Raw genomic sequence first — 18,473 nt, forward strand, 5'->3', positions numbered from 1 at the left:
TTAAACATCTAAGTAAAAAGTTACTCAAAAGCAGAGAGTCCACAGATCTCAGGCTCAGTGGGAGAGAGTTCAAGAGTCGGAGGTCACTGTTGCAAAAGCTCTGTCTCCTTTAGGTCTCAGCCAGCAGGTCCTGGTCACATGACCTCAGGGACCTGCTGGGGATGTATGGGTGTAAAAGTTCACTGATATATGCTTCTACTTGTCCATGCAGAGCTCTAAAAGTCTTAGTGGAGTTTGAAGTTAATGTGAAGCCAATGCAACTGAATGAGCAGCAGTGTGACATGTGAGGCCTCGCAGCAGCGCTCTGAACAACCTGCAGATGTTCCAAGGAAGTTTACCTAAGTAAACCACTAATTACAAGAATGCAGATGTGATGAACTAAAGTATGGATAACAATTTCCAGTTCACAGTGTGACACAATAGAACTCAACTTTTAATGCTTCTTATGTGTTAACAGTGGAAGTGAACCACAGACTTCAGATCCTATTGGACTAATATCAAAGCTGCTGTGCTGTACAGATCATCAAAGGAGTTCATGCTTCAGATCTAATGAGTGAATTTTTGGGGTTTTGTATGTTAATTAGCCCTAATTAGCTAATATGTGTGTCTCCGCTTGGACTCCTGTTGTTATGAGATGCAGCTTGCTAACCAAGCCTGATAGCATTAGCTAACAACATCTGGCTTCAAAAACAATAACAGCATTTAAAATACTAATGTTAAAGCTTCAGAGTGCATACAATGCAATAGCAAACAGTTACTATCATCTGTTTGATGCACTCCAACACTAACCCCTCCAACCATTTTCAGCCTATAAAAATGGAAAATATTCATTTAATGTTTACAGACTACAGCTAGTAGATTTCACAAACTGCTGTGAAACTGCGCGGCATTTTCTCACTTCTCTTTACAGCCGGTCTGTAAATGTCTTTCCAGTGGGTTTTTATTCAAACTGTCAAAGACGGCATGAAGTGTGACTTCACTCAAACTCTCAACAGACAAACAAAAAGGCAAACAGGGTCCGTGATGCTGTCAGAGCAGCAGAGCATGGCGAGGGGGGGCTGCAGGCAGCTGCAGATAAGAACTCCCACACGTGGGTCATGTTATTGCTCTGAGGCAAACCAGATGATGGTGTGGGTGTATGCAGGAAACAGCCATTTGGAGGTGGACTGAGAGGGCATTTGATTTGAAAGGTACATTTAATCAAAACAGGGCAAAGGAGTTGTTTAAAAAGGATGGACTACAGTAGAGGAAGATCATTAAGTGAGCTCTTTATGGCTGCAGAGCAGAGCAGTGGTTGTTGGTGAGTTCAGCTGAACCCACTGGCCCAGGGAGGACCTGAAGAATCTGATCACTCACAGATTTTTGAAGGGAGGAGAGAAGGGTTGGATTACACTCATTTTTTCCATGAGCTGTTTATGAATCTCTTGTCAGTCAAACACCAAGTGGACCAACAGCCTGACCTCTAATCACAGCTTTAGGAGACTCCTGAAAATGCTCAAAGTGCCAATCAGACAAATCCAGCTTCACATATAATCAGAGTGCCACAGGATTAAATCATGGTTAGAAACCGTGTCAGGCACCAGCAACGCCCAGCCAAAACTTTCCAAACGAAAGGTCAGCCGAGAAAAGCCTGGATATTTTTCCCTGTGCTGCTCCCCTTTAAATTAGTAACAGAAACACTGGATGGAGCTGAGCTGTGAGCTCCTCGGTGCAAACGCTCGGATGCTTTCTGGACTTTACCAGACGAGAAAGGAAGATAAAGGGGTGGAAGATGGAGCAGATAGTTTGGGAATTTCCAAATGAGATAAGGAAGAGAAGGGTAAACAAACACTAGAAACTCACGTCAACCCAAACCAGCCTGTAACCAGTGCTTAAGATGTGGCCTCAAAGAGAAAGTGCATCTAGAAGCTGGCTAGAATTGGCTTTACATGAAGTGTGAAAACTGAAAAATAGCTGGCCAGCTGTGCCAAATCTGCCTACCAGCACCACTAAAGTGCTTTAGTTATGAGTAGTTCCTATAATCAGGTGTATATTTCATATCATATACACACATATGAAAAATGTGTTTGAAACAGGTTTAAAACTTTTCTTACTTCATTAGGGATTTTCTGCTGTTCTGTCATCAAGGACAAAACGTCAACATAAATCCACATTATGTTGAATTTACACAAAACTTCCCACTCTAGAAAAATACCCCAATAATTTTATTGTAGCTCAGCCAAAATTTTACATATTCATGAGATAAAAATCACAAAGAATGCATTGGGAGAGAACGAGAAACCTTAATTTAAGTTAAAGACATTTTATTTTCCTTCTGTGTCTGTATAAATGTAAGACTCTTCTCTCAGAATCAGCATCTGGAGGTGTTTCTCAGCAGAAGACGACCTCTTTTCCCTAAAACACAAAGACTCACGATACAGTAATAGTAGCAGTGCGATTAACATTGTGACTGTAATGATTTTTGAATGAGCGCTTTGCAGTTTTGCAGGCTTACTTCTTATAGATTAAAACACACAAATGGCAACAAGTAGCCGAAGAACACCATCCCCACAGTCAAGCACGGAGAGGAAACGTCATGCTTTGGGCTGTTTTTCTGCTTAGTGTACAGGATGACTTTGCTGGATTGAGGGGCCAATAGGTCACGCTATGTATGTCACATCTTGGACAAGAAGCTCCTTTCCTCACGCAGACGATGGGCCTACATACCACCACAGCAACAACAGAGTGGCTAAAGAAGAAGGCCTTTCACGAAGTGGCCTAGCCAGCCTCCAGACCCTATGGGCTCAAAATGTGGTCATAAATATTTTGTACTTGTAAATCAGTTTTGTATGTGTAAAAAGAATTTGTGTGTGCGTAAAAAAGATTTGTATGTGTAAAAAAGATTTGTATGTGTAAAAAAGATTTGTGTGTGCGTAAAAAAGATTTGTATGTGTGTAAAAAAGATTTGTGTGTGTGTAAAAAAGATTTGTGTGTGCGTAAAAAAGATTTGTGTGTGTGTAAAAAAGATTTGTGTGTGGACTTTGCCAAAAACCCCCTGCAAGTTACAAGTACGGATTTTGACCCTATTTTTCTTCCTTTCATCTGATTGGTCAATGTCATGTCAATCACAAATGTAACAATCCAATCAGAGAACAGATGGGTTTGGCTGTCGGAGGGGCACTTTTTTGAACTGCAGGTCCTTGAAGGGTGATACAGTTTGAAGCTGGAGGATCTCTATATAAATATCCGATAGCAGCTAGGTCCGCTAACTTTCAGTAGCTGTTGAAAGGATAAAGTTGTGGTATGTCAGTGGTTAGAAATACCATCATTACTTTAGGATTAGTTTAACACAAAGTCAGGGCTGACCCGGGACCATTGCTGTGAGTCACAGTGCGCAGCATAAAAGTCCTTTCACATCGGACACAGGATGTGCTGCTAATGCTAACTAAAAGCAAAGGATCCAGAATTTGTTGCGCTGGCTGCTGGGCTCTGTGGGTTTTTGCAGCAGCTCTACCTGTACTAGATGCACCTGCTCCTTGTCGTTTCTATCTCTGACTTTATGTCCTCTACAAGAGTTTCGGGGGGGGGGGTTTGCTAGTTCTTCAAATGTTCAATAAAAACATGTATGCTAATTCATAACGAAGAAAGCTTTGTAATGAAGACTGTCATTTCCAAAACACTGCGCCCCCCCCCCCCCCCCCCCGCGGTCCGCAGCGCTGTTGAAAAGGCTGTGGAAGTCCCTGTATTAAGCACATAGACCTGTGACACAAAAATCACCAAACTCAGACGACCACAGACTGTTTTCCTTCGTGGTGATAAAGGAAAACGCTGAGTTGGCATGTAAAAGGGCATTTATTCCCTTCAAAGACCTGCAGTTCAAAAAAAGCGCCCCTCCGACAGCCAAACCCATCTGTTCTCTGATTGGATTGTTACATTTGTGATTGACATGACATTGACCAATCAGATGAAAGGAAGAAAAATAGGGTCAAAATCCGTACTTGTAACTTGCAGGGTTTTTTTTGGCAAAGTCCACACACAAATCTTTTTTACACACACACAAATCTTTTTTACGCACACACAAATCTTTTTTACACATACAAATCTTTTTTACACATACAAATCTTTTTTACGCACACACAAATTCTTTTTACACATACAAAACTGATTTACAAGTACAAAATATTTATGACCACATTTTGAGCCCATACCAGACCTCAAGCTTCAAGGTGACAAGCGGCAAATAAGAAACCTGAATGATTCAGAGAGTTTGTGGTGAGTCGGGGCCCAAATCTCTCCTGAGAAGTCTGCAAACCTGACCAAGTAACATCTTACTGCTGTAACGGTTTCTCCATCAAGTACTAAGTCATGTTTTGCATGTGATTAAATACTTATTATACTCAATAACATGCAAATCAAATCAAACTTTTAGGTGATTAAAATAAAATCCATTAAAATAAAATTATTTCTTTGTAGGTGAGCAAACTTACAAATTCAGCAAATATTGGAATTATGCAATCAATGTTGTTTCCTTGAAGGATAATTCTGGTGTATTCTCTATTATCAGTGGCTGTAATATTATGTATGGTAACCAATCGAGTCATGGAAATGTTTAAACACTTGAATTCCCTCAAGACAAATGAAACAAATGAGTTTCGATGATAAATTCTGGCATTTAAATGTTCAACCAGAGACTTTTTCTTTACTCGAAATCTTTGTGAAATAACACAGACAGTCAGTGCAAAGCCAAAATGGGGAAACCAGAACCCAGGCCGTTTCTGCAGGATCACAGCGGACATCAGTGAGGCAGCAATCAAAGCGTTCAGCGTTAACATCCCCCACCGGACGCTTTACTCTCACACCAACTCGAGTGGCTGTTTCCCCGTCCAGCCAGCCTGACGTCACTTTCCATAAACCTGTTTGGAGTTTTCGGTTCTGCCTTGTTCACTTCAGATGTGATTCAGATGTGATTCAGTTCAGATGTGATTTAAACAAAAACTCTGTTCTTCTAAAGCTAATGCAGACAAAAACAACATCAGCTTCACAACCCAAATCTGACAATCTGGCAAGTTATTTTTCATTTAAAAACCTTTTTGCTGAGTCATTTCCCCCGTGCAGCATGCAGAAAGGGTGCCAAGTGCCAAAAATGCAGTAAAACTAATCTCCTTAACAGATTCCGAAGAAGCTTAGATGAGGAAATTGGGAGCTTATTAAGCCTCTTCTAATAAACATCAGCTAACTATTTGTTTAGGAAAGAAAGAGTCGGATATGCATTTAGGTGCAGACATCTTTTTGGATAGAATCACTTCCTGCAGTTGTGAAAGCGAGCTGGAACATGTTGCCACCAGATACAGAAATTCTTTCAATTTCAGGGAAAAAAAACAACAACACAAAATCCAACCTGTGGATTAAACAAGTGAGGGACTGTGTGAAAATTATTTGAGGGAAAAAAAAGGATCAAAGCTGAGGAAGGATTAATAAGTTTTTCATAAAGTGAGTGAGGTAACTCACTTGGTAGAGCAAGGAAAGGTAGCTATTTTTCCATTATTTCACTATTATTATTATCACTGTTAGTGTATTAAGGTGCACCGTCTGACATGTATTTACATTTTTCTCGTTAGTCTAGTATGACTAGTTTGTTCTGCATGTACAGATAAAGAAGAACTTGTCTATGCATACAACTATAGCCAACCTATCATCTGTACTTATGGTGGTTTATGTGTTATACATTTTTTATATATAACACATCTATATGTTTTATAGATATATATAAAACATATATATACACATTTGTGTGTTTGTCACATTCATAAACTGTGAAGTGAAAAGGGAAGTGAAGAGGACGCCTCTCACAAACATTGTTAAAATTATTTTTATGTCTTTTTTTAGTTGTGTCACATTTAGCAGAGCAGTAGCTGAGAATCTTCCTGAAGAGGTTAAATATCATCAACATAACTGATGAGAGACTCGCTGCTATAAACCTGCACAAATCATCCCGGCACAGCCCTCTGCGCATGACAGCTTTGTTCTTTCTTCTATCATTAGACATACGTACCTCACAAAATGAACAGTAACATTCACAGTACAACTTCAGCCTTGAAAATTAAGCCTTTTTTTGATAAGGATAAAATCTTTGAATGAAACTGTCCGCACACAGAACTCTTGTGTCAATCCTTTCTCCCTCCTTCTCTTGTCCTTTCCTTCTCCATGACGAAATATATCATTCTTTATGACATATTAAACTCCTGCCAATTGTATGCAGACGATACACAGCTGTGCTTTTCTGTTAAGTCCAACATCCTCAACAGCCTCTCAAGCCTCAGTGAATGATTTTCTGCCATTCTTTGTTGGACGTATCAAAGTTTCCTTCATCTCATTTATAGTAAAACTGAGGTTTTTATGTTTGGCACGGACACTTTTCCCTAGGAGGTCAGTACAGTAGCTCTTGCCAGCACCATCAAATCATCTACTCAGAACCTCTGTATCATCTTTGACCAGCATCTGAATTTTGAATCTCACATCTCTCAGCTCACACTTGTTTCCCTCATGTCAGAGATACTGCAAATAATCAAACCTTTCAATCAGTTCCTTTCCTATTTAATCATCTGGAACTTTTCTCTGGCCTTGATTATTGGAATTCTCTCTTCACGTGTATCTCTCAGTCCTCCATAGCCCGTCTCCCATTAGTGCAGAGAGCAGCAACACGGCTGATAAGAAAACTAGCCAGTGCTCACATATCCCACTTATTTATGGATCGCGTCACTGGCACCCACTGAAATTCAGAATAATCTTTAAATTCCTGTTATTAACATATAAAGCTCTACATGGACAGCCTCCTGCTTATATAGTAGAGCTTTAAGACCTAATTGCTGCAATCAGCCTCTTCCATCAGCCAATCATGGTCTCATTTCTGTCCCACGCTCTGATTTTAAAACCAGAGGTGATCACATTGAGATTGTAGTGTAGCCCCCAAACCCTGGAACAACCTTCCTCAGCCTATCACGTCTGTTAACTGTTTTAAACTAGGTTTTTATTTACACTGTGAAGCTCTTTCTAGCTCTGTGTTTTCCAAAGTGCCATAGAAATAAAGTTATTCTTTTTATTAAAATTTGCCGCTTACCACAACACCCATTAAATCATCTGGCCTTGGTCAGAAGGCCTTTTTTTAATTATCAAATTGAGACGTTTAAACCCTGCTAGCCTGGCACTGGGGACAAAGAGATTTACTATATTTCAGAATTTGTTTTGGCCTCACAGGGGCATCAAAGGGTCAGAGTAGAAGAAAGAGTGGAAAGGTCCAAAAAGTAAAACACCCTGAGGGGATCTTGGTTTTTTTACGACAAAGAGGAGAGTGATGGTTTCTACAGTCCCTAAAGTAAAACTTTTAAGCCTGGGTTTTATCATATGGAGATCATATTTGAAAGTAAAATCCAAAGCTTTGAAGTCGCAGTTTGATTTACAGCCATGAACATGTGTTTACTTTTAGCAGCAGCTTTATGCTTTCAGTTCATGATGGAAGAGCAGCCTCATGTGAACTTTACAAAATGCTTCTGCTGTGATAAAAATCAGTTTATTTTAGCGATGCCTCTGCAGAAGGAAGCGAAAAGGCGCCCCGTGTAAACAAAGTGCGCAGAATAAACAGACTTTAGCGCATGTGTCGCTGTTCCTCTGCAGCACAGAGGAAAACTCCCGTCACCCGTGTCTGCAAACATTTTAACATGTCCTGCGTTTCCTGAAAGTTTTAGAACTACTGCGTCCACTAACCTTACTGTGGTTGATCTAAGTCGGTGTGTTATTGCTGCTTTTGTCCATGATAAAAACCCTCGGAAGTCCTCCGGGATGTTTCGGTTTGTTCGGTGGCACCGAGGAGCTTCTGGTCCCCCCCAGTGTCTGTCGGTTACATCCTTTAACGGAGACTTCGGGGTTAGACAGCTGAGGTGTTGGAGACACAGGGGGAGGAACAGGAGGGAGAGGAGGAGGGCGGTAATACGATGCTTCCTTCTGATTGGCTGAGACATGATTTTACCTTGAGTTTCCTTTAAACGTTGAGGGATTCATTACGTCACATCTCGCACTGCCTCGTGCATACTTACTTCTTTAAGTTTTTTTATTTAACAGTCTGCTGAAGTAAAAGTGAGGATTCAAACAGCTGAACAGACACACAAAGTGATTTCTGAGATGTGATGGCGTGTCTGTTTGTTTTCCCTCCCTGCAGCACTGGTTTGGATCGTCATCATCTTCGGATCATCTGCTTCTGTCTCCTCTGTCCCTATCGCCACACCAACCCTCTGCATGTGCTGCTCCACTTCTTGTCCAGTATGTCCACTGTCCCTCCTCTGCACATGTCCAAATCATTTCAGCTTTGTCTCTGTTTGTCTCCAAACCCCACAGCTGGTCCTGTCCCTCTGATGTACTTCTAATTCTGTGCATCCTGCTCACTCCCAGTGAAACCTGGACATCTTCAACTAGGCCTCTTGTTTTTTCATCAGTACCACTGTCTTCAAATCATACATCACAGCAGGTCCCACTCCAATCTTGTAACCTTTGCTTTCACTCTTACTGCTATCCTTCTGTCTAAAATCACTTATCTTCACCCACTCTACTCTGCCTGCACTCTTCTTCACCTCTCTTGTGCACTGTCCGTTGCTTTGGCTGGTCTTTAAACTCATCCTCTTCAATGCTCCTTGCATCTTCACTGTCTTCCTCTCATTCACACACATGAATTCTGTCTTGCTTCTACCGACTTTCATTCCTCTTCTCTGCAGAGCATACCTCCACCTCTCCGGGTCTCTTTCACCTGCTCCCTACTCTCTCTACAGACCACATCTGTGAACATCAGAGTCCACAGAGACTCCTGCCTGACCTCATCTGTCAGCCTGTCCATCATCACTGCAAACAAGAATGGGCGATCCCTGATGCAATCCCACTACCACCTTGAACCCATCTGTCATTCCACTGCACACCTCACTGCTGTCTTGCTGCCCTCATACATGTCCGGCATTACCCTCATATACTTCTTTGCCACTGCCACTGCCACTGCAGTATCTACTTCCTGTCTCAGCATCCTATCATCTACTTTCTCTACATCCACAAAGACACAACGAGGCTCCTTCTGACCTGCTCTGTATTTCTCCATCAACACTCTCAAAGCAAACGTCACGTCTGTCGGAATCCTTCCCAACATGAAGCCTCGATTCAGTAACTCCCATATTATCCCACTCTCTGAGTCGCACTGGATAGTAAAGCTAATCAGATAAATATTAAACACATGCATGTTGGTGACTTTCTCAGGAACTTCTGTTTAACTCAAGGTGGAGTGAACTGGTCTGCAGTACATCTAATCAACCACTAGAGGGTGGCACACTATTTGACCACAGTGATTGTGGGTTAAATTTAGTAATAAGTGTTATACTGGATATTTGAGACAAAGGAACACTGAAAACTTAAAGACAAGACGTTTTGACTCCAGGTAAACATTTATTGGGTAAATATATAAAGCAGAAGGCTCTGTGCATCTGAGGAGAGACTGCTGATCACAACCATGAGTGTGTGTTTGGTTTTTCCCTTTTATGAACTGAAAAACGAAACGCCTGTGGCTCAGGATGTAGAGTGGGTTGGTGGTTTGATTCCCATCTCCTCCAGTTTGTGTGTTGAAGTAACTCTGAGGAAGCCGCTGCACTGAATCGCCCCTGACGCTGTGTGAGTGTGTGTGAATGTTCAAAGTGCTTACTCATAGAAAAAAACACTTGTGCAATTTGTTAAATGAGGCTTGTAGTAAAAATCATTTTGAGTTCTTAAAAGTGCTATACAAGTACCAATCCATTTACCATCAAACTCATGTAACTCATGGCCATTTATCATGAAAAAAAAACAAACAAAAAAAACAGCCCCTGTCTGAAGCAGTCCTCAAGGAGTAATACTTGAGAATTTTTCCAAGTAAGTCTTCTGCTTTCTTCAGGGAAGAAAACTGAGTCTGTACCTTCTCAGTCTCTCCTAAAAGCCAGGTACCATCTACAGTCATGGTAAAAATACATCTTTCATATCAGGACATATACATACATTCAAAATGTCCCATTACATCATGTCCTTATTTATTTACCAAAAGCTAAACCAAATGCAGAAACAGTGTGTAAAAAACCAAATGGTGGGCTGCCCCGGACTCTGTGGGGCCGGGCGGTGCTGCTGCTGTGGGCCCCGGTCTGGATGGGCCTGGGCCCCCTTGCCCTGGTGGGTTCCAGAGTGTGGGGGTGCCTACTGGGGTCAGCAAGGCCTCTTGCCCCTCCCTTCCTTCCCTCCCCATCTCCAGCTGCCTTCCTCTTCCCGCTCCACCACAATCACCCACACATGCAGGGCCTTGGGGTGCAGGTGTGCAGGGGAGGTATTCCCCCCCCCCCCGTCCCCTTTTGGCCGCCTGTGCCTCAATTTTATTCAACAACTTAGACATTCACATTACTCACACTCTCATAACACATACATATAGGACCTTGGGGGTGGGCATGCCACACAGCATCCAGAAGACCATCAGGGTGTACAACCTCACCTCTGGCGCCGTTGCCCACCTCTCTATTTTAAATACATGTAGACATTGAGGGCTATCAGGAGGGGCTATGCGCTTACCTGCTGCTCTCTGGCAGGTAGCTCCATGCCCTCCTGGGTTTTAAATGGACCTCAGAACACACATACATCAACACTACATATGAGGGGGCGGAGGGAGGCTTGGAGTCTTCACACACCCCCGTTCTCTGTTGCCCGTTGGAGCGGGGGGGCAGGGAGGAGGAGTTGGCCGTCCTATTGGGGTCTGGAATGTGGGGCCTCCCTGCTGCTGCGGAGTCGGGGCGGTCTGCTTGTCTGGATGTTTGTATCTGTGTGTGGCCGTTTGTCTGTGTCTATATGTCAGGTCGGGTATCAGACACCACCTCACTTGGGACATCTCAGGCCCTCCAAGGTATGGAGGCCTATCTCCCCCCACCACTCCCCCTGCCAGTGGCTGATGCCCTCAGACATCGGTGCATTGGTGGTTCTTGGTGTCCGGGGCTGTGCGCTCAGGTATGCACCGGCTCACTCCCGGTGGCTGCTTGTCGGGGCCTGGCGCCTGTGGCTCAGTTGGGCCCCTTCAGGGGGTGGGGTGCCCTTGGCCTCTGGGCCTGGGGCTCGGTCCACTCTGGCACAGCTGGCTGCCGGCGGAGCTCACGGGCACATCACTGCAACCCCCTCTGGCTTCTGCTCCGTGGCTGCTGAGTGACCCCTCATCTGGGGCTCTCCTCAGCTCTTTCCGGTAGAGTGGCACGGTTGCCCCTCCGTTGGTCTTCCTTGGTCTCTTGTGCTCTGAGGGTCTCTGGATGTCTGGAGCCTGGATCTCCTCCATACCTGCTTCATGCCCTGGAGGACGGGGCTGTGCCTCCCCACACCCTCTAGCAGATCATCACATGAAGGAACCTTTTAAATACAAGTGCGCTCACGCTCACAGGTGAACACACGGGTGCTCACACACACAAACTACACCCTTTTTGGCTGCAACCTCAAAGCACACTGTGCGCTGTCGATCTTACGTGCTGCACAATAATATTCAATATTTAGTATTTACTGTTATATTCACGTAGATCATCGCGATGATGTTGTTTATTATATTGCTCTCTTTTTTGCTTGTTTTCTCTTCTTTTTTTTCTCTCTCAACGGGTGATCCAGGTGATTGATATATATATATGTATTTTTTGTCCCCCCGCCTCTTTTTTGTTTTGTGCCCTTTATCACCGTTCCTCTTCCCCGCTGTTTTTCTTTCCCTCCCTCTCTTTCTTTCTCCCTTTCCCTTCCCCTAGTCATGTCTGTCCCGTATGTAACAACTGAAAATAAAATAAAATAAACAATAAAAACAAAGGTCAATCAAATGGATCAATACGACAAGGCCGGGATGGTCCACCTGGTAAAGTAAATCCGTTGGGCATCTTTCTTGGCCTTTCTGATGGCAAAACATCCAAATGGGACAGGCGGGGAAAAAAAACAAAAAACCCGCCCCATGAGCACGTTCTTGAAACATCTTTAGCAAGAATAATTTGCAGTAATTGTTTTCTTTATGGGTTTTCAGTCTCTCACATTGTTTTGGAAGAATTTTTGTACACTCTTCTTTACAGCGTTGCTTCAGTTTGTTTGCATTCATTTATCCACGGCTCTCTTGAGGTCCCGCCACAGCATTTCAGTTGGGTTGATGTCTGGACTTTGACTGGGCCGTTGCAACACTTTGAGTCTTTTTCAGCACGTCTGCTGGAGATTTGCTGCTGTGCTTGAGATCACTGTCCTCTTTCAAGTAACAATCTGGGCTGAACTTTAGCCGTCGATCAGACTCTAGAATACTTTGGCATACAGAAGAGTTCACGGTCAACAACAGGTCGTGTGGCAGCAAAACAAACCTGAAACATCCCCCCTCCACCATCACGTTGACCGTTGGTACGAGGTGTAGGTGCTGATATGCTGTGTTTGGAGTTCCCCAGATGTGATGCTTTGCATTACAGCCAAACGTCTGTCAGAAGGACATTGTTATAGAAGCCTTGTGGTTTGTTCAGACGCAGCATTGCAAACCAAAGCCGTGCTGCCATCTTCTTTTTAGAGAGGTTTTTTCCTGCAACGCTTACAAACAGGCGATACTTGTTCAGTCTTTTTCTGATTACTTTAATATTTAACATGCTAACCGAGGCCTGTAGAGCCTGAGATGTAGCACTTGGATTTTTGCAGTTCCTTTGAGCATTCCACGGCCTGACTTTGGGATAAATTGGTTGCCATGTTCCCTCAAAGCTTGAGGCATTGTGTTAATACACACCTGAATTCTACCCTCTCGTTTCCCATGGAAGCAGTAAGGCTGTGTGTAGTTTTCCATTGGATTCCTTAGAAAACTTTTTTCACATGACTGTAGGTCCTGTTTAAAGATGACTCCACGATGACTCATAAATGCATCTGAAAACATTATGTGTATGTAAATCAATTTATTGCAAGAAGATCACTGGGAACAAGGTGAAGGTGTCCATCTGTCCCTGCCCAGAGGTCCTCATCAACAAAAACGAGGATTTACAAACAAGTTAACAGACATGAGCATAAAATGACAAGAATTAGCTGAAACTAAGTGCTGTAGGCCTACATCCTAAATACTGTATATATCTCAAATATAACTGCTCATCAGAAGTTATTCCAACACCTGCGTTTATGATAGCATATTCCTCCTGATATGTACAGCATAACCAAGACAGTGCCTTTTAGATGTTGCATTAAAATTACACACAAAATAATCAGAACTATGAAAGAGGCATGCAAAACCGAACAGTATATGTCACTATGTAGCCTACCTGAAAATATCGCCCCACACACCCAAACCGCAGCCTCACTGAAGGCATAGCGCAGCTCTACAGCGCCACCCTGTGACTGCAGGATGCTTTGAATTGATCAGATTCAAAAACTGAAATAAAAAGTCCACATTTTCTTTGAACACATGCTGAAACAGAGTGACCATAATGTTCTAACAGTGGTGCTCAAATACGCAGAGAAGAACAGCCACGAGCCTCAAATACAAGAGACGGCACAGTAATTGAAGCACTGTTGTGAAAGTTCAAAGTCTGGTGTTTCCTTTTTCCTGAAAAGAAATCCTTTACATCTGCATCTCATCCCTAATTTAACATGTGAGGGCGACATATCAGAACACGTGAGAGGTTTGTAAAGGCTGACATTTTCAATCCACTGTGTTTAAACTAATATAAATGCAACATTTCCAAACTATACAAAACTTATAAATTATAAAGTTCTATTCTTAAATATAAACAACATCAAGTCAGTTTCCAGTACTTAGATTATATATTAGGTACAGTACATTGTACACAGCTTCCACTCAAATCACTGTACACGATCCAAAAGGCTGAAACTGGAGGTCAGACGTGATCTTCGAATAAATTAATTCATAAATAAATCACGATTACGTCTTCCCAGTTACATCCTCGGCATGCTTTGCATCTGCTCCAGATTGTGGCACGCGCTCACTCACGCACACACAACACACACACACACAAACACACTGTGCATTCGACTCTTAAGTCCAAATCTACAAGTTCGGCTAATCTAAAAATACTTTTGGCTTTAAGAAATAACGTTACACTCGACTGAGACTAAAAGCTAACTTTTCAATAAAGTACGAGAGGTCTACCGCCTACAGGGAAGTTTAACTTCAGTAGTTACATGTTTACCTGTAGACGCTTTGCAATAGAATATTAAAAGAAATAAATCTCTAATCCATAAAGTGACGGTGCTGGATGTCAGTTCCAGGTAGATCCCTTTCATTGTGTGGGAAAATTTAAAGCCCACATCTACTCAGGTACGACAAACAAAACAAAACAGCCAAGAGCAGACTTTATGTGATAAATATCTAGGTTCTCTGTGACAGTGCAAAGCTAGAGCTGCGGCTGTTACAGCATGCTGTGTGGGCTGGTAGGAGACATGTTGAAGCATTTTGAACCTAAAGGAAAACACAGAATATTTCGGCTTTGCAAGACCGATCCAGTTGTGCATAAGAGGATTCCACACAAAGCTGATAGAAGTACTTCTAATATATACACAGAAAGCCAGTTTTTGCTTAAAAATACCTTAATCGTGTGCTTTATATCCAAACTTGTAGAAAGAGTAACAAACAATCCAGCTAAAAATCGCTGACTTCTCTCTTTTCTCGCCTCAGTCAGTCAGTTACAGTAGCAGCTTGTTCACCAACAGTAGCCTAATTGTCGGCGTTAATACAGTTAAGTTCACTCCAGCCAACGTTTTGGTTCATTATACATGATTGGCAGCAATCCTTCCGCTGGCACTTTCTCTTCGCACCTCCAGAAAATAACCCCGAAACATCCGACGTCCTTCTCTCCGCCACTCGTGTGTATTGCACCAAATATAAATCATACAGAACTCTATTTTTCTATTAAGTAATAGGTAGGACTTTGTTTGGAGGCGCCATGAAACTGGAAGCCAGGTGAGGTTCCCCCATCAGCCAGAGGAAGAATTAGTAGAAGAAGAAGAAGAAGAAGAAGAGGAGAAGGTGGGAGGGTCAGTGGATGTCTCGGCACATGGGGAGGTTGACAAAAGTGAAAACGTTGAACTCGATGAGGACGGAGAAGGACAGAAAGATGGCGTACAAGATGAGGCAGGCCAAGCCCAGTCGCCAGTCCAGAGTCCACTTGTTTAAATGGACGCCGAGGACCTGAAAGAAGAAGACACGATTAGAGACACACCGCACAAAGATAAGAAGAGTGGATGCAACTATGAAACAATTCCTGACTTAAAAGAGCTACAATGCAAAGCCTTTTCATTGGTTTGTCTGGACCTCCCAGGAACAGTCGGTCCAGCTCAAGTCCAGCTGTTTACTTCAGGCTGTGTTTCAGTTTTAGGTATTTGCACTTCTTTGCATACTTCTATACATCTGACAGCCTTCATTTGGCCTTCATTTCTGACCATCTGCTTGCTTTTGAAAAGCATCCCAACAACATGATGCCACCACCTCTGTGCTTCACTGCAGAGAAGGTGATGAGCAGACAGTGCTTCATCAAACTCCCATCAGGCTCTCATGTGTTTTTAAGTTTTCTCATCTTTTTGGCTTATAACGTACTGCAATATAACTTACAAAGCACATTTCTAGTCTTACTGGCCACTGAATGTACCTTAAACTACATTTAACTACATATCCTTACAGTGTTTCATCTACCTAGCATCCCCAGTTATTAACGTAACATCTTTGGACTGTGGAGGTCAGCACAGCAGGAGGAAACCCACACAGGCACAAACAGAAAGCGTCTTGCTGTGACGCGACAATGCTAACCACTCAACAAATGTGCTGCAGTGACCATGGGTGGTATAAAAAAATAAATGTAGCTACTGTGATGTCACTCATTGGTTTGTGATGCGCCTCAAGATGACTGTTTTTGTGCTTTGAAACTGCATTTAACAACCGAGGGGCGGATCTGAAACTAATGACTAATGGGCTAATGACTTATGATGGCACACCATCAATAATCTCCTTACTAATTCCAAAAAAGTTTGACTTCTGTGTAAAATATAAAGCCAAGAAGAAAAGAAAACAATATTAGCTCACTTTGAATTTGATGGTAACAACACACCTGGAGGAGCATTTAACTTGGGTTAACTGGTAACAGGTCATTAACATGATTGGGTATAAAAAGCATTTTACATCTGAGTTTCTCAGACGCAAAAACCTTTTGCAAATACTGCTTATGCAAACTGCGAAACACTTTCAGAATAAGGTTCAAGAAATTACAAAGATTATTAAATTTAATATCTATCTATCCAACGGCACGGCTTCGTCATAGAAGAGTCCAGGTGCTGAACTGGGCTTCACTAAATCAAGATATTTGGTGTGAATAAAATATAGGTTTATGACATTTGCAAATTATGGCATTCTTTGGAAATGGACTTGCACAAAAATGTATATCTAAAGAGTGCGGGCTCCAGTTTTGTGAAATTCTCACGTTTGATTAGTCGTTGCGTCAAACTAGGTGTTTTATGTGGCTGCAATTGAACTTGCTCTTCCTCTCGCCTAAATATACTAATTTCAAACCTGTGGTTGACATAACAGTGTGTGTAACTTGTTTAAGCCTCATTTCACACGTTTGAAGTCTTTACCCCAGCGCAGGGAAACATAAGTTAAAGCTGTCAGGGACGCCTTCATATCATTGCTCCACAAGTCTGTGCATTGAAAAATGTTATCCTGCTCTCAGTAAGCTGCAGAAATCTGTGACTTACTGTGAAGAATACTGAGGCTAGTAGGAGTGCCACGGAGTATATGAGTCCTCTGCTGTTAAGTTCGATCTGAAGAAACAGAGAAAGATGATCCAACATGACCTTAAAATGCAGTTTTTTGTTTTATTTTAAAGTGTAATGAGACAAATAATAAGGCCTCAGTGCAAGGTGATGCAGTTTGGTGCCCTGACAAACAAAGTCTCATTGTTTATGAACTCCTTTCTGGTCCAGCAGACGCTCCTCCAGTGGAGCAGGGGAACACTCACGGTGGAGCCCGTCTTGATGCAGAGCGTTTGCAGCGCCCAGGGCAGACCCAGACCCACCAGGATGTCAAACACATTACTGCCTATGGAGTTGGAGATGGCCATATCTCCCAGACCTGAGGCGAGGAGAGAAACACTGTCAAAGTCTGTGTTCGGTCGGGAGACAAAGCGATTACGACAAGCAAAACTCTGCTGTGCGACGCTGGACTTCTGCTTTGCTTCCCAACTCGATTTGATCTTTCTGCATCTTATGTGAACGTACCTTGCCGCGCCACTATGACACTAGCCATGCAGTCTGGGACGCTGGTGCCCGCTGCGAGGAAGGTGATGCCCATGATGACGTCAGGGATGCCGAGAGTAAAGCCAATCACAGTCACCTGAGAACAGACAGACATCGTCTCAAGAGACGGACTCTCTGGGAATTCCTCCTTACACAGGGCGGTATGAGGTGTGGTCTGCTGGGGTGGCAGCATCTCTGCTGGGGACAGGAAGAGACTGAACAGGCTGATCCGCAGGGCCAGCTCTGTTCTAGGATGCCCTCTGGACCCAGTGGAGGTTGTGAGTGACAGGAGAATGGTGGCTAAGCTGTCATCCCTGTTGGACAACATCTCCCACCCCATGCATGAGACTGTGACAGCACTGAGCAGCTCCTTCAGTGGGAGACTGCGGCACCCACGGTGTGGGACGGAGAGATTTCGCAGGTCTTTCCTCCCCACTGCTGTCAGACTCCACAACAAAGACTTTAACTGATCATACACACACATCCACAAATGTGCAATAACACAAATGTGCAATAATCTTTCTGGCACCGTTGTATTTTTCACTCTGTTGTATATAGCATTTGTATTCTATTTTTATCCTATTGTATATTTTATTCTATTTTATTCTACTGTATATAGTATTCTATTTTTATTCTATTCTGTACAGTTGTGTACTGTATTTATTCTTATTTTATTTTATTCTAATTGTCCTTCATAACTTTTGCACTGTCCACTTCCTGCTGTGACAAAACAAATTTCCCACGTGTGGGACTAATAAAGGTCATCTTATCTTATCTTATGATAAATGAAGCAGGAAACAGCATTTCAATTCTGAGAGTTTCCCTCTGTTTCTACACTTAATCGAAGGATGTGTGTGTTTTACATAATGACAGCTGTGTGTCAGTGTTAGAAACGAGTCACTATTTATAGAGAAATTTTTGTATCAAATCTACGAGGTTCTGGCTGGACTGTGAATGTAAATATTTAATGTGAACTTTTATGTATATAGATGAAAACACATTTGAGATGTTTATCACAAACAGATTGAATGCAATTAGCGACTTGACCCCATTCAGTTCCAAACCGTGGACAGATTGTCTCCATCTCCAAGGCAATGAGACTGAAAGTTAACTGCAGATGGCTGAAACAATTTTGGCCGTGTTGCCGTCTCCCAACCAGTGTTTTCTCTAGTGTGACTGCGGCG

General features: G+C 42.8%; 2 protein-coding genes across 4 annotated transcripts in view; both read right to left on the bottom strand.

The window, feature by feature from the left end:
- LOC134629566 (ras and Rab interactor 2-like) overlaps nt 1–7,893 on the bottom strand; it is a 40,343-nt gene extending 32,450 nt beyond the window's left edge. For both annotated transcript variants that reach the window (XM_063477011.1, XM_063477012.1), the window contains exon 1: nt 7,741–7,893. The gene's annotated coding sequence lies outside the window, so the exon portion shown is untranslated. The remainder of the gene's footprint in view (nt 1–7,740) is intronic.
- Nucleotides 7,894–12,941: 5,048 nt separating this feature from the next.
- Nucleotides 12,942–18,473, bottom strand: part of LOC134629568 (sodium/potassium/calcium exchanger 3-like) — a 64,489-nt gene continuing 58,957 nt past the window's right edge. For both annotated transcript variants that reach the window (XM_063477016.1, XM_063477015.1), the window contains 4 exons: nt 17,272–17,386; nt 17,013–17,125; nt 16,750–16,815; nt 12,942–15,193 (listed from right to left, as the gene is read on the bottom strand). In XM_063477016.1, the coding sequence (XP_063333086.1) occupies nt 15,041–15,193; nt 16,750–16,815; nt 17,013–17,125; nt 17,272–17,386 (447 nt within the window). In that variant the 3' untranslated portion in view covers nt 12,942–15,040. The remainder of the gene's footprint in view (nt 15,194–16,749; nt 16,816–17,012; nt 17,126–17,271; nt 17,387–18,473) is intronic.

The sequence above is a fragment of the Pelmatolapia mariae genome, linkage group LG6, assembly GCF_036321145.2.
Source record: "Pelmatolapia mariae isolate MD_Pm_ZW linkage group LG6, Pm_UMD_F_2, whole genome shotgun sequence".
Lineage (NCBI taxonomy): Eukaryota > Metazoa > Chordata > Actinopteri > Cichliformes > Cichlidae > Pelmatolapia > Pelmatolapia mariae.